This window comes from Jaculus jaculus, chromosome 8, assembly GCF_020740685.1.
Source record: "Jaculus jaculus isolate mJacJac1 chromosome 8, mJacJac1.mat.Y.cur, whole genome shotgun sequence".
NCBI lineage: Eukaryota > Metazoa > Chordata > Mammalia > Rodentia > Dipodidae > Jaculus > Jaculus jaculus.
This window is the reverse complement of record NC_059109.1, coordinates 63,324,432-63,340,863: the sequence shown is the minus strand read 5'-3', so window position 1 is coordinate 63,340,863 and position 16,432 is coordinate 63,324,432. Positions and strand designations below refer to the sequence as shown.

Sequence of the window (16,432 nt, the reverse complement as noted above, 5' to 3'; positions counted from 1 at the left end):
CTTGCAGCATCCTGGAATATCCAAAACATCTTTGGGTCTCCATGCAAACCATTATCCATCATCCAATAGCTTCATAGGTCTCTTCATCAGGGCCATCACACCCTGTCCAAATGCCTCTTCTCAGTAGCAGATCCTGGAACTGTGTATACTTCATAACCTATTTTTCATGTTTCAGAAACAAATTCCAGGTGTTAAGTACACAGCCATGTTGTTAACTCAGGGGAAATAAATCATGATCTCAAAGAGCAGGTCCTTTACTTTCAGTCATCTCCTTTCAAAAGAGTTTACATTTATACCATTCAATCATTCCTGAGGCATCCTTTTCACAATGTAAAGTAGCTGGGCTATCTTCCTTAAGATTACTAATGTGTTTGATAATAGCAGATTTAGTAGCTTAAACCCAGTCTCTGTGACTAAATTTTAAACTTTCTTGAATTTCTCCAATTTAAAATCTTATATCTCTTAGTTCTATATCCTTAGCCAATTACACCACTCCATTACAAATTTAACCTTGATCAAACTCCCTGGGCATGGGTAGCAGAGTGCAGCCAACCCTTATGCCAGTAGCCCAGTTCCAACAAAGTTCTCTGCATTCCTTCATTCCCCTTTGAAAGTTCATAAGCAATGCCTCCAAATACAATTTTTTCTGCACTTAGTATTTTTAAATTCTCACCAAAATAATCTATCAAACTTGGCCTATACCTTTGAAAGGCATTTTCAGTTTCCCAGTCCTCCAAAACAAAAGTTCCAAAAGATCAAAATCCACATGGTCAGATTCATCATGTATCAAAAACCCACCCTCTGGTGCCAATTTCTATAGTCAGCTCCAAATGAGATGCAGTTTATGGGAGGAAGAGATTTATTTGAAGCTTACAGACCTAAGGAAAGTTCCCTGATGGTAGAAGAAGCTGCCCCCCTTTTCCAGATCCATCGAGAGAGAAAAGGCCACCACCAGCACCACCAAAAGCAAGCATACTTTGGCCACAAATAGCAGGAAAATCCTGGCAGAGCTCAAGCACTCTGCATGCTTTAGGATGGAATTCAGATCCACACCCCGTAACAGCACCTCAGGGCTGGACCTCAGGATCTGCCCACAGTGACAGCTCTTCCAGCCAGAAGGTTATAAATCTAAGTGACAAGCTTTAATAAAACATTTGACGCTACTGGGGGACATAAATTCAAGCTACCACACTGGGATGCATGTGACCTATTGGTCACAGGTTGAAAATACCTACAAGGTTCTTATATTTGGGATTTATTCCTGGGATGCAAGGTGGATCCAAGATATTAAAATCAATCAATGTGAAATATCATGTTAAGCCCATGATTATCTCAATAGATTCAGATAAAACATTTGAAAAAATTGTTTCCATTTTATAACAAAGACAAGAAGAATAGAAGGAAAATATCTCAATATATAAAAGTGATAGGTTAAAAACCCTCAGATCACATTGTACTCAGAAGCAAAAATCTCATCTTTCCTCAAAAATCAGGAGCAATACTTACACTAATCACTACTGATTACCACAATTTCTAGTAAAAGTCCTAACCAGAGAAATCATATAATAAAAAGAAATAAAAGTCATCCAAATTGGAAAGAAAGAAATAAAATGTTCCCTAAGGATATGATCCACTAAATTGTTATAAATTTTAGAAGGCACTTTGTCATACTTATGAATGTACAAATGCACACATATTTTTATTTAATAATTCTATTACTTGAAGTGGATTATATATAAATTTCTAACATATGGAACGGTATATATAGCCAATTTTCCCTGAGTTTTGTTTTATTTTGTTTTTTCAAGGTTGGTCTCTAGCTCAGGCTGGCCTGGAATTCACTAGGTAGTCTCAGGGTGGCCTCGAACTCTCAGTGATCCTTTTACCTCTGTCTCCTAAGAGCTGGGATTAAAGGCATGCACCAACATACTCAGGCTCTGAGTTTTCTTTACTAGCCAACTATTAGAAGCATTTTAATTGCCCATTAATGTTTCATTGCATGAATTATAGAACATCAGTATCATTATCATTGAATATCATTCAAATAAAAAGAATAAGTACTTTTTACAAATTCATACAGAAAGATTCCAAGATATTATGTTGAAAAAGTTGAAGTACTGTATGTTATTGCACTAACAAATAAGTAAAAATGGAGAAATATAGTTCCTTGCCTATGGAGAATATCTCTAAAGATCTAGGAACTCTGGGGAATCTGGGAGAGAAAGAATGTTGAACTTAGTGAATTTATTTCTTTTTATACATTAAGTATTTTATCTGGTCATAGTGTAAATCAGGCCTCTAAGAGTATATCGTATATTAAAAGCATATACAATTTGAAGTTAAAACTATGAAATTTTATTTATTCCCTACCTTCACTATTTCTTTCTTATGGCCCATGTCATCTTGAACTTCACCTGCCAAAACAAACATTTAAAATAAAAAAAAAGAAATAGATACCACATTTACACATTTAGTTTTAAGGGATGCTTATTTCTTAATATAATATAAATTCAAAAATAAGTAGAGTGTTTGTACCCCTAGATATGGTAATTAATGCAGATAAATACTTACATCTGAGTTAAAACTAAACTTAATTGGGCATGAAAATGAAATGCAAAATTAAGATGGCAAGATTTTTCTCTAGAGTTTTTCATTATTTTACTACATTGTCTTAGATGCCTTCATGGAAAATCTTTGGCTTCCATATTAGCCCTACTGATAAGGAATCCAAAATGATATCTTAGCCATAATTCTTATCAAGGATAGAGCTGAGTTAATGTATATTTTCTGTCTTTCTTGAAGCCATATACCATCTATTAATAGTAAGGTCCAGTTACTATGTAAGCATTAAACAATGTTAGTGCTTTTAATTTGCAGAAAACGTAGCCAGATATGTGTAAGTAACTTCAATTACAACTTTTATTCTTGGTATGCAGCTTTTTTTTTCATTTTCTTTTGTTTTTTGTTGTTGTTGTTGTTTTGTTTTGTTTTTCAAAGTAAGGTTACACTCTAGCTCAGACTGACCTGGAATTCACTATGTAGTCTCAGAATGGCCTTGAACTCATGGTGATCCTCCTACCTCTGCCTCCCGAGTGCTGGGATTAAAGGTGTGTGCCACCATGCTCCAGCTGGTGTATAGTTTTTAAGTAAGTGCTTTTAGAGATATATTAGAAAAGAAATGAATAGAGATCTAAGATAGTTTACAATACTCAGCCAAAGTCAGTCAGAGTATCCAGGAAACAAACATAAAACTGAAAAACAACTATCAAAAAATCAACAGACACTCTAAACAGCTGGAAAAAGGCCATGCCCAGGGTCACAGTAGTAATGGCAGAGAGGCCTCTGGCCTTGGTGCTGGGTACTGAGCACTGGCAATTGACAGAGCAAAGGTGAAATACCACTTTAAAAAGACTTCAACTGTGGCAGCAGCTGAGCAGCCCATGAACCTCAGTGAACCGCATGCAGAAAACTCATACCAAGTGGCACAGGACTGGATGCTGAAATCTGACAGAATACTGTGAGGCTGGAGAAAAGAAACTTTAACTCAGAGCTGCACAGCATTCAGAGTGCTGCAACCCTGGTGGGAACCAGCACACACACCAGAAACTTACACACAGACTCCCACCAACACTTGAGACATTATAAGAGATGCTCAGGGTGGGGCCAGTATTCCAAGCAGACCAGTGATGGAATTCACAGAAGAGTAGCTGAATCTGACACCCCACCTCTGAAACACTGTCCACAGAACTGGACAGCATCAGTAACCTGAAATCCAAAGGAAGACACGGAAGAGAAAAAGAAAATGTCCTTCCTCTGGGAAGTCCCAGAAAAGGAGGCAGCCTCTAAGACCTGGATAAAGAACCCAAGTGACTCCAGACGAACATAAGTAGTTGGGCATCCCTTAAAACTAAATGTGCAAATGTGGTATCTATTTCTTTTTTTTATTTTAAATGTTTGTTTTGGCAGGTGAAGTTCAAGATGACATGGGCCATAAGAAAGAAATAGTGAAGGTAAGGAATAAATAAAATTTCATAGTTTTAACTTCAAATTGTATTTGTTTTTACTGTGCTCTCTCTCCATCTACACTTACTCTTTGTCTTTAACACGCAGTGTCATTTTAGCAGGCCAGCCCTGCCACACTCTGCTCTTGCTCCCTATTCACTAATATATTTTTTTGTTTTATATTTGGAGTGAGGATGTTTTTGTTCTGTTTTCTTCTTTTTTACTCCTCTTTCCTCTTTCCATTTTTCTGTCCCCCAAAACATAGGCTGATCTGGCTTGCCATGTATGAACCTCAGCCTTCTGAGAGGTGGTGCATTATCTAAGAGTACATCTTTACTTTTCTCACTTCATTCTACCTTTAGCCAAAATTCTTTCATCATTCCCCATATATTGTTTTTTAATTTCTGCTCCTATAGTCCCTCCTTCTACTTAGATTCCTCTCCTCTGTTTTCTCTATATCATCCCAATACTAGTCATTCGTCTTATAGTGATTTTTCCTTTTTATCTATACTTAAAGTCATTTCTAAAATAACTAGCACTTAAGAGGTAATTGTTTTGCAGTATACTATCATACTATTTACATACTGGGTCTATCTAGTTACTGTCTGTAATTATTGTTACAGACAGTATTCCATGTGAAAAGGAGGACTTTGATATTGGGATTTATTTCTAATTTGTTATCAAGTTAATTTTCCTTATAAAATGTGGTACACCTGTGTTTGATGTGTATGTATTTACTATTATAATGTCCTCTTGTTGGATCATTCTCTTGATGAGTAAAAAGTGTCCTTCTTTGTCCTTTTTAATTACTTTTGGTTTAAAGTCTATTTTGTCAAATAATACTATAGACACTTATTCCCATTTGCTTGAAAAATCATTTTCCATTTCTTCACCTTGAGAAGGTGTCTTTAATGGCAAGGTAGATTTCTTGAAGGCACAAGATTGAAAGGTCCATTTTCCTGATGCACCTTGCTAACTTATGTCATTTGATGAGTGAATTGTCCATTAATAACTGTGAGGTTTTATTCAATCACTGCCATTCTGGAGAGCTAAAGGGGCTTGGTGCTTTGAACTTTTCCATGCCCACTCTAGTTTTGGTTATTATGTTCGTCCTTTTGTAGGCTCTTGAGGTTGGTTGTTCCCAATACCATCAGGATGGGGTAACTTCAATTCACCAATATCATCAATATATAGATCATCCAAGCAGAAAATCAGCAGGGAAATACTAGGTCTTAATAATGCCATAGGTCAATTACACCTAACAGACATCTACAGAACATTCCACTCCAATTCTACAGAATACACATTATTCTCAACAGCCCACAGAACCTTCTCCAAAATAGATCATATATCAGTGCATAAAGCATACCTCCATAAATGTAGGAAAATTGATGTAACTGCCTGAATCATATTAGGCAATAATGCTTTAAAGCTAGAAACTCAAAAGAAAAAAAAAAACAGAAATCACACCAACTCCCAGGGGATGAATAACATGCTATTGAACAATGAATGGGTCTTGAAAGAAATAAAAAAATAAATTGTAAAATTTCTTGAACTGAACAATAATGAAACTACAACATACCAAAACTTATGAGACACAATAAAGGCAGTTCTAAGGGGAAATGCTATAACACTAAATGTCTTCATAACAAAGAAATGATGGGCATGCCTGTGCAATAGTAGCACCCACCTGTTAACCAATTGCTCTCTGATTGGCTAAGAGATCCACTCAGTGGAAAGGAACCCTTAGCTGGAACTAGGAACCGAGTCAGAATCCTATGCAGACCAAGATCATGGACTCCAATTACAAGCTTCCACTAGTCCTTAGCCAAAAGAGAGGCTACACCCATCAAAATCTCTCTTAATTAATAATGCTTATCCCATTGAACCTATGCTGACCTCATTACCTGTTGGGGAATCTGTTTTTCTTTTTCAAAGGGCAGTGATGTCTAAGGAAATAAATCACCCCTTACATATCAGCCAGGGTGAAACCACAGAGGAACGGGTGAGATGAGTAAGAGTGCTGCTGCAATGATGAGCATGTCAAGCAGGGCCAGTGTCATGGAGACAGACACTGAGGATACTCAAAATGCACCAAAGCAGAAACCCAGAACCTGCTGAGAGTACAACTCTAAAGTAGACTTAAAAGACACCCGCCTGCATGGGACAGGTAGGCAGGCCTGATGCTGGAGCCTGCCTACTGCCAGCCACCATGCTTGAGTTCTAGATAGACTGGGTCAATACACACACTTCAATAATAGCCATAAAAATAAGGGTCTCAGGTCCTCAATCAAAAATACAAACTAGGGCCACGTGTGGTCGCACACGCCTTTAATCCCAGCACTCAGGAGGCAGAGGTAGGAGGATTGCCATGAGTTCGAGGCCAGCCTGAGACTACATAGTAAATTCCAAGTCAGCCTGGGCTAGAGCGAGACCTTACCTCAAAAAACGAAAAAAAAAAAAAAAAAAAAAAAAAAAACCCCACAAACTAGCAGATTGAATCAGAAAACAGGATCTATCTTTTTGTAGACTCTAAGAAACATGTCTTACCATGAAAGATATACACTATGCTAGGGTAAAAGACTGGAAAAAATATGTTAAGCAAATTCTACCAGGGAAAAGCAAGTGACACTATTTTAGTATCTGGAAAAAAAAAAAAGACTTCAAACAAAAAATTTTAAGAAGATATAAAGAAGGTCACTTCATACTGATTTAGGGAATACTCTATCAAGGACATTAGAATTCTAAACATATATTCACCAAACACAGAGACAACTAATTTTATAAAATAAATTCTACTAGCTATAAAGTAAAAGAGTAACCCAACACACTCATAGTGGACAATTTTTATGCCCCATTCTCACCAACAAACCAAATGAATCAAACATAAATTTACAGAATATTCCACCACAACACTATAAAGCACACACTCTTCTCAAAAGCCATTTCTCTGAAATATATCTCATATTATAACACAAGCAAGAACCAACATATACAGGAAAATTGAAATAAGTTCTTATATTCTATCCAACTACAAAGGAATGAAGCTAGAAATAATAGCAAGAAAATGATAAGAAATACATAAATGCATGGGGTGATGAATGGATCATTGAAGCAATCAAGGAAGAAAATCAAAACAATCCTAAATAATGAAAATGAAAATAGAGCATACCAAAATCTATGGCACACAATGAAGGTAGTCCTATGAGGGATATCTGCAGCCCTGAGTCTCTACATTACAAATTAGAGGGACAGGAGAGTTAGTGCAATGGTTAAAGATGCATGCTAATACAAACCCTGATGGCCTAAATTTAATTCCCCAATACCACATAAAGTCAGATGCACAAGGTGGCACGTGTCTGGAGTTTGTTTGCAGTGGCAGGAGGCCATGCCATTCTCACATGCTCTTTCTATCCCTCTCTCTTAGTCTCTCTCTCTCTCTCTCTCTCCTTCAAATATATAACTTAATGATGTACCTTAAGACCTTGAAAGAATTAAAACAAAGCAAACCCAGGAAGATGGGAAGAAATAAATAAATCAAGACAGTAATTAATGAAACATAAATGAAAAAAGGAATCAGATAGTTATGTGAAAAGATAAACAAAATTGACAAAAACCTTAGCCAATGGGGAGGTAATATGATAGGGAATGGAATTTCAAAGGGGAAAGTGTGGGAGGGGGTGGGTATTACCATGGGATAATTTTTATAATCATGGAAAATGTTAATAAAAATTGTGAAAAGATAAAAAAAAAAAACTTAGCCAAAGCTAAAAGGGAGAAAGAACTCAAATTAAACTGGAAATGAAAAGGGGCATTACAACATAATTCCTATTGTAATAGTACAGTCTTACCACTGGGACAAAATACCTGACCAAAAAAGTCAGTTGAAAAATCAGATGAAGAATTTATTATGGTTTACATTTCAAAATTATTGTCCAGTATGGTAAGGAAAACATCAGGCGCTTGAGACAGCTGGAAACATGCAGTCCACAGTGAAGAAGCAGAGAGTGTCAATACTTAACTCACTTTCTTCTTTTTATCCAGCCTGGGACCACTGCCTATGCAGTGGTGCCACTTATAGTTAAAGTGACTTCTCCTACATCAACTACCCTAATTAAGATAATATTTCATAGGCAAACCTAGAGGATAACCTTATCTAAATAATCCCTCAAATTGTCAAGGGCTCCTTTGCTAAGGGATTATAAATCCTGTCAAGTTGACAAACATTATAAACCATCCCATCTATGTTCTACCAAATTTGATAGTTTCAATTTAGATTAGATAACTTAGAAGTAGGTAAATGTTTAGATTCATATGGCCTATGAAATATAAAAAAATATGAGATAAATAATTTAATCAGATCTATAACAAGCAACAAGATTGAAACAATAATTAAAGAAAATTTTCTGAGCTAAAATAAGCCAATGTCCACATGGATTCTCTATAGAACTCTATCAGCCTTTTAAAGAGCTAAAGTCAATGCTTTTCAAATTATTCCATAGAGTAGAAAAAGAGGAGTGCTTTCCAAACTCTTTATGAAGCCAGTATTACTCCAATACAAAAATCAGATAAAGATACAACAGAAAAAATAAAACAATAAACCAATCTTTCTGGTAAACATAGATTAAAAAAAAATCAATAAAATACTTGCAAACCAAAATCAAGGACACATCAAGAATATCACACACCATGATCAAGTGGATTTCATTCCGCAGAACCATCCCTGGATGGTTCAACATATAAAACCAACAAATGTAATAGATCATACAAATGGACTCAAGGACAGAAATAACATGACCATATCAATTGATTATGTATGCAAGGGCTTAAACAAAATCCAGCACACCTTTGTCATAAACATCCTGGATAGACTATGTATGGAACATATCTAAATATTATACAGATTTATTCTCAAAGTTGGTGAGATTGCTCAGTGGTTAAGGTGTTTGCCTTCAAAGCCTAACAACCTGTGTTCAATTCTCAAGCACCCACATAAGCCAGATGCATGTCCTCGTTAGCAGTGGCTAGAGGCCCTGCTATGCCCATACTAATTCATTTTCTCTCCCTCCCTCCCTCAATCTCCCCCCCCTCTCTCTCCCCCCGCTCTCTCTCTCCTTCACCATATATATATATGTAGATATAGATATAGTTATAGATATAGATATAGATTAGATATATATATACACATATACACACATACACACATATATATATGTATATATATATGTATATATATATACATATATATGTATATATATATGTGTATATATATATATATATATATGTATGTATGTATGTATATACTTGCAAATAAAATGTAAAGCTTATATTCAGCATCATTCTAAATGGAGAACTTGAACTGTCCCAACTAAGATCAGGAACAATACAAGAGGGTCCACTCTCTCCACTCCTATTCAAAATAGTCCTGAAAGTCTTAAAAGAGAAATAAGACAAAAGAAGGAAATCAAAGACATACAAGTAAAGAGGGATGAGAGGGCTGGAGAAATGGCTTAGCTGTTAAGGTGCTTGCTGGGAAGCCAAAGAACCCAGGTTCAATTCCCCAATACCCACTTAAGCCAGATGCACAGGGTGGAGCATGCGTATGGAGTTCATTTGCAGTGTGTGTGCCCATTTTTTTTTTCTCTCTCTCTCTTTCCCTTCTGCTTCTCTCTCTCTGTCTTTCAAATAAATAAATAAAATTAAAATTTAAAAAGGAGGAAATTAAAGTCTCCTTATTTTCAGATGACACAATTCTATACATAAGAGATGATGAAAACAAGAAAAACAACTCTGTCTTTGTGTTAAATCCTCCTCCAAACAAAGCCCATTTATAAAGGGTTAGGGATAAAGAAAAATTAAAGCCTGATAAGTTAATAGTTCTGATTCAGAAAACAGAAGCTTTAGATCAGAGTAGAATCTCAAATGTTGTCAAGACCCAGATTTATGATTAAAAAAAAAAAAAAGAAAAAAGCCCAACTTAATACCCCCCAAAAGGGACTCTGAATATTCTGGGATTATTTTTAGTAACATATTTCATGACAACATGAATGCATTATATATTATAGTAGCATATAATTTAGAGTCCTAAAGAGATGATTTAAATTGTTCAGTTATTTTCTTTTTAATTTTAATTTTTGTTTATTTATTTGCATGTGTGAGGGGCATCAGGTAGACACAGCATGCACCAGGTTCTCTTGCCACTGAAAATGAATGTGCATCTGGCCTTATGTGGATGGCTGAGGAATTGAACTCAAGCTGGCAGGCTTTATAGGAAAATGCCTTTAACAGCTGAGCCATCTCCTCAGTCCCACTTTCCTACATTTTATGAGGGGCATTAGAAACTGTCATGGAATTTTTTAGATTTGGAGACTTATGAAGATCTTAAGATAAATACCTATAAATGTGAAGGAGTCTTTTCTAAAAATAGGCTGTAATAAGCATTTCTACAAATGAATCTTGGTCCCCATGTCTAATAATGTGAGATTGCTTCTTATAAATGGTATTACTATATCACCATGAGGAAAAGAACCAAAAAGATTCCTGAAGCTCAAACTATCCATTATTATTCTAAAATTGTCCTATCTAACCACTATTTTGGTTAAGAAAATTTTTTTATTTTTATTCATTTATTTTTGTTTTTTCGAGGTAGGGTCTCACTCTAGCCAAGGCTGACATGGAATTTGCCATGTAGTCTCAGGGTGGCCTTGAAGTCACAGTGATCCTTCTACCTCTGCCTCCCAAGTGCTGGGACTAATGGCATGTGCCACCATGTCCAGCTATTTTTTTTTAAATTTTTATTAGCATTTTCCATGATTATAAAAAAATATCCCATGTTAATTCCCTCCCTCCCAGATATTTTTATTCATTTATTTATGAGAGAGAAAGACAGAATGGGCACACCAGGGCCTCTAGCCATGCAAAGGAACTCTAGACACATTTATCACCATGTGAATCTGGCTTATATGAGTTCTGGGGAATTGAACCTGGATCATTAGGCTTCACAAGCAAGCACCTTAATTGCTAAGCCATTTCTCAAGCCCAAGGGAAAAGTTTTAAGTCTTTGAAAATAATGTCAAAGAATGTGTGCACATGCATTTGCACATGCAAGTGTACCATTGCATGCATGTAGAGGTTGGAGAAAAAGTCAGGTATTGGCCCTAACCTTCCACCTTGGTTGTTACATTGTCTTTTGTTGTTCACCACTCTGTTTGCCAGGCTAACTGGCCCACTAGCTTCCAGGAGATTCCCATCTCTATCTCTTAGATACTGGGTTAATAGATATGCACTACCATGCCTGGATTTAACTGGGTTCTAAGGGTCCAAACTTAGGTACTCGTACTTGCATAACAAGCACTTTATTCACTGAGTCATCTCTCCATGATCTTTGCAGAAGATACTGTTTGCTGACTGCTAACATCAGGTGAAAAGAAAAGGTGTATAAAAAAGGTTTGAAAAGCCAAATACAGAATTTTTATCCATACAAAGGCAGACAAGGGGAAACTTAGATTGATGAAAGACCTTTTCTAGGCAATTGAGATAGCCCTAGAAAATTCAGAGAATAAATACTCAATTCTCACACATTTTTTTTGGGGGGGGGGTTTGAGGTAGGGTCTCACTCTAGCCCAGGCTGACCTGGAATTCACTATGGAGTCTCAGGGTGGCCTCAAACTCATGGCAATCCTCCTACCTCTGCCTCCTGAGTGCTGGGATTAAAGGTGCATGCCATCACACATATTTTTAATAACCTCAATCCCAGAGCCAACAGAAAGAGATCATGAAATACTATGGTTATGAAGATAAATCAGCCTGCCCAGATGTCATCTTCCCAGGGAACTTGGTGTTTGGAGCACACAGAGCATGATCACACAGCTAAGTAACAAGAGAGGACCTCTGGAGCGAATAATTTCTAAGCCTTCTCTGTCTATGAATTACAATTTCATCTAAATTATTCAAAATGCATTAGTAATAATGAGTGTTCATTACATGTCAAGTACTATGCCACTACTTAGTAATAAAGCTGTGATGGCTGGACATGGTGGTGCATGCCTTTAATCCCAGCACTCAGGAGGCAGAGGTAGGAGGATCATCTTGAGTTGGAGGCCACCCTGAGACTCCATAGTGAATTGCAGGTCAGCCAGTGCCAGAGTGAGACCCTACCTTGAAAAACAAAAAAACAAAAAAAAACAACAAAAAAAAAAAAAAGGAAAAAGAAAAAAAGAAAAAGAAGGCCATGATGGGCTAGAAAGATAGCTCAGCAGTTAAAGGTGCTTACTTGTAATACCTACCAGCCTGTGTTTGATTCCCCAGTACCCATTTAATATCAGGCATAAAATGATGCATCTGGAGTTTGTTAGCAATGGCAAGACACTCTGGAGCACCCATTCATTCATTTATTTCTCTCTGTCTCTCTCTCTCTCCCTCTCTCTCTTTTTCTTTCTTCCTCCCTCCCTCCCAAGTACAAATGGTTTGAACAAAAAGCCGTGATGGTTTGGGGAAGGTGTTATTGTAAAAACAATACTGCTTATTTATTTGAATAACATTCAATAACATTAAGATAAAGGACCTGTTTCTCTTACCATAGATTCTCCCATTAATGGAACATTTTTTAAAACTCATGATGTTTTGAGTGAGGGTTCCTGTTTTGTCAGAGAAAATATATTCAATCTGGCCTAGCTCCTCATTAAGTGTGGTTGTCCGAGCCTCAGCAGGTGTTGCTTTCCCAGAGTAATACATCTTCTGATCCCAGTTGATAAAATAACTGTGACCCAGACGAATTACTTCCACACTGTGGTCCATTAAAATGGAGAAAAAAAGAGAAAAAGACAAATAAATACTCCATCAACTTTAGAAAATATAAGTCTCTGCCAAAGTAGAAAATCTCTCAAGGTCTACAGCATTTAGAGGGGAAAAGTGGATTTTCCAACTAAGAAATCTGTTTGCCAACTCTGGCTTTTAAGTCATGTCCTTGCCACACCAAATTTAAATTTAAAATAAATTTGGTTCACGTTGTCAGATATGTAATTAAATTCTAAAGTTTTGTGATTATTTTTATTTTCCATGTTTGTTTGCCCTGCTAGGAATCAGACCTGGAGCCTTGTGTGCAGGCAGCTACTCTAGCCTCTGAGCTACATCCTCAAGTCTGATTTTTCAGGCTTATAATTACTTGTACACAGATATTTTTCTAGTTGGTTTATCTTTGTTTGAGATTCCTGTCTTTATGCATTGAATTTCAGTTCATTTCTTTTTATATTAAAAAGGATATTTGGAAGAGCATAAAGTAGGAATGATAATAGCAAAGGCCAATATTTTACTTCTGCTCTTATGGAAACTAAGCCTTGATTTTCTTATCTGTGAATGGAGAATGCTGAATTAGATAATACCCAAGTCTTCCCTCAGTATTAAGTTCTATAGTTCAAGTTGTGGAAACACATGGAACTTCTGCACACCCTCTCAGCACAGTTTAAGGCCAGGGCATGTCTCACCGAAGGGCAACGCCTTTATCCTAAACTAAAATCACACCATGACTATATAGAATCATATGACAGAAATATTATATACTTAATATTCATATTTTAAGTCAATTTTACTCTCTCTCCCTTCCCTTTTGTAGGTTCCATGCTTACTGATGTGATTCAGCTCTTTTAGTTCCTTATTTCCATACTTTCACTCAAAAAATGTTAGGACTTGAAACAAGCCAGAGGCAGTGTCTTACTTGTCATATACAGTCAACCAGTGTTGGATGAATAAATCCTGGCCCTCTAGTAGCACTAAGACTTGAGAGGCTAACCCCAAAGACTCAAAAATTTATCCTTAGAGCCAAGACTAAAATTCAGGCATTGGATAAAGCCAATGCAAACCTGGCCTTAACAATAAGATTAGATAGTAATTCCTTTTATTTGATATTACACTTGTACAGTTTCAGTCACCCACAGTTAGCTGTGCCCAAAAATATTAAATGGAAAGTTCCAGAAATAAAAATTCATGTTTTAACTTATACACTGTTCTGAGTGTCGTAATAAAGTTTCACCCCACCTGAGATATCTATGCTGTATGTACTGCCTGCTTGTTCACATAGCAGCTATCCTAGTTACAAGATCCACCAGAGTGCTCATGACCACATGACCCCTCCATGGTAGCCTTATGCTGCATCATAATGCCTAAGTCATTTGCCATACTTCAAGTCATCATTTAGGCATTGTATCATCTTACAATGTATACAGGATACATACAGCACAGTATATTTTGAAACAATAAGATTATATCACATAACTTTTATGATACTATATTGATATATTTATTGTATTTTATTGTTTATTTTTGTTAATTTCTTATTATGCCTAATTTATAAGCTAAATCTTATCATACTATTAAAGTACAGAAAAATGATGGTTCAGTACTGTCTGAAGTTCCAAGCATCCCCTGAGGATCTTGGGAGATATCTTTCCCCTGGTGAGAAAGGGCCACAACTCTGCAAAAATCATTCAAAGCAGGCTGGAAAGATAGTTTAGCAGTTAAGGTGCTTGCTGGCAAAGCCAAAGGACCCATGCTCAATTCCCCAGTGCCCACGTAGAGCCAGATGCACAAGGTAGTGCATGCTTCTGGAATCCATTTTCAGGGGCTAGAGGTCCTGGCACACCCATTATCTCTTTCTCCCTCTCTCTCTCTCTCTTTCAAATAAATAAAATACTTAAAAAATAAATCAAAGCTTTCAGTCATCTGAAAGTCTAATAGCTCCCTGAACATAACAGAGTTTGATACTTTCATGTTGCAGTAGAAGCCAATGGAAGTATTTAAAATTCACTTGAATTTCTGAGGCTTAAAATAGCCTTAGAGGATATGGGTCCCTTTTTTGTTTGGCAAGGAGGATTTATTTACAAGAGTCACAGTGGAGAATGTAGCCCTTCTTTAACTAATAGAGAAAAGGAGACAACTGTTCAGAGTTAGCATAATGTGTCATTGAGTGTTTTACCTTTTGTACAAGAGTAAGGCTTATGATTTCATCCATGTACACAGCGGTAAACTTAGGAACCTGGAACTGAGTGCCTATTCCTTCATAAAAACAATGTGAATTACTTGAGAGAAAAATGGCTGCTATGAGATGATATATTTAAAAACTGGGGCTGGAAGCCAGGTGTGGTGGTGCATGTCTTTAATCCCAGCACTGGGGAGGCAGAGGTAGGAGGATGGCATTGAATTTGAGGCCATCCTGAGAATAAAGACCAAATTCCAGGTCAGCCTGAGCTAGAGTGAGACCCTACCTTGAAAAGAAAAGTAAAACTGGGGCTGGTACAACAGATAAGCACAATGATAGAATAGAAACATCAAAACATTGAGACACCAAAAAAGGAAAAGGAAAAGGCCTAAGATAAGGGAGAGAACATTCATGTTCCTGGGTTGGAAGAATTAATATGTGAAAATAACTATATTACCAAAAGGAATTTTCAAAGTCAATGCAATTCAAATCAAAATTCCAGTGAAATTCTCCTCAGAACTAGAAAAAACAACCCAACAATTCATATGCAAACACAGAAGACCATGCATAGCCAAAATAAAACTATGCAAATAGAATACTTTTGGAGGTATCACAACTCCTGGCCTAAAATTACACTAGAGAGCCATAGTGACAAAAGAGCATGGTACTAGCAGAAAAACAAACATATTGACCAGTATAATAGAATAGAGGGCCCGGAAGTAAACTCACACTGCTACAGCCACTTAGTTTGTGATAAAGATATCAAAAACAAACAATGGACAAAAGATGGCCTATTCAATAGATGGGGCTGGAAAAGCTCTATACCCACCTGAAAAATAAAATTAGACTCATACCTCTCACCTCAATCAATTCAAAGTGGATCAAAGACCTTAATTTATAACCACAAACACCAAAACTACTAGAATAAGGCATAGGGAAGAGTCTGGAAATTATGGGGATTGATGAGAACTTTTTGAACAGGACCCCAATAGCATAATCCATAGCCCCAGGAATCAACAAATGGAAATATATAACATTAAAAAGTTTCTTCAAAGTTAATGAAACCACCAGTAGAATGAACAGAAAGCTCACAGAATGGGAGAAAATTTTGGCCAGCTAAACTTTAGGATGGGCGGTTGATATCTAGAGTACATAAAGACTGCAAAATTCAAACATTAAAAATTCTACCAATTGGGCTGGAAAGATTGCTTAATGGTTAGAGCATTTGCCTGCAAAACCTAAGGACCCAAGTTTGATTCCCTAGGACTCACAAGTAAGCCAGATGCACATGGTGGTGTATGCATCTGGAGTTCATTTGCAGTGGCTAAATGCCCTGGCATGCCCATTTTTTTCTCTCTCCTCCTTTCTCTCTAAAATAAATAAATAAAAATAAAATATATTTGAACCTACCAATCAATAATGAAAATGTGGTACATATACACATTGAAATTTTATTCA

At 36.6% G+C, this 16,432-nt stretch overlaps 1 protein-coding gene across 1 annotated transcript in view; it reads right to left on the bottom strand.

Moving 5' to 3' along the window:
• Positions 1–16,432, bottom strand: part of Atp8b4 (ATPase phospholipid transporting 8B4 (putative)) — a 310,406-nt gene that overhangs the window by 141,708 nt on the left and 152,266 nt on the right. Inside the window, 2 exon segments of the mRNA XM_045157629.1 lie at positions 2,371–2,414; positions 12,579–12,787. Of these exon segments, the coding sequence (XP_045013564.1) occupies positions 2,371–2,414; positions 12,579–12,787 (253 nt within the window).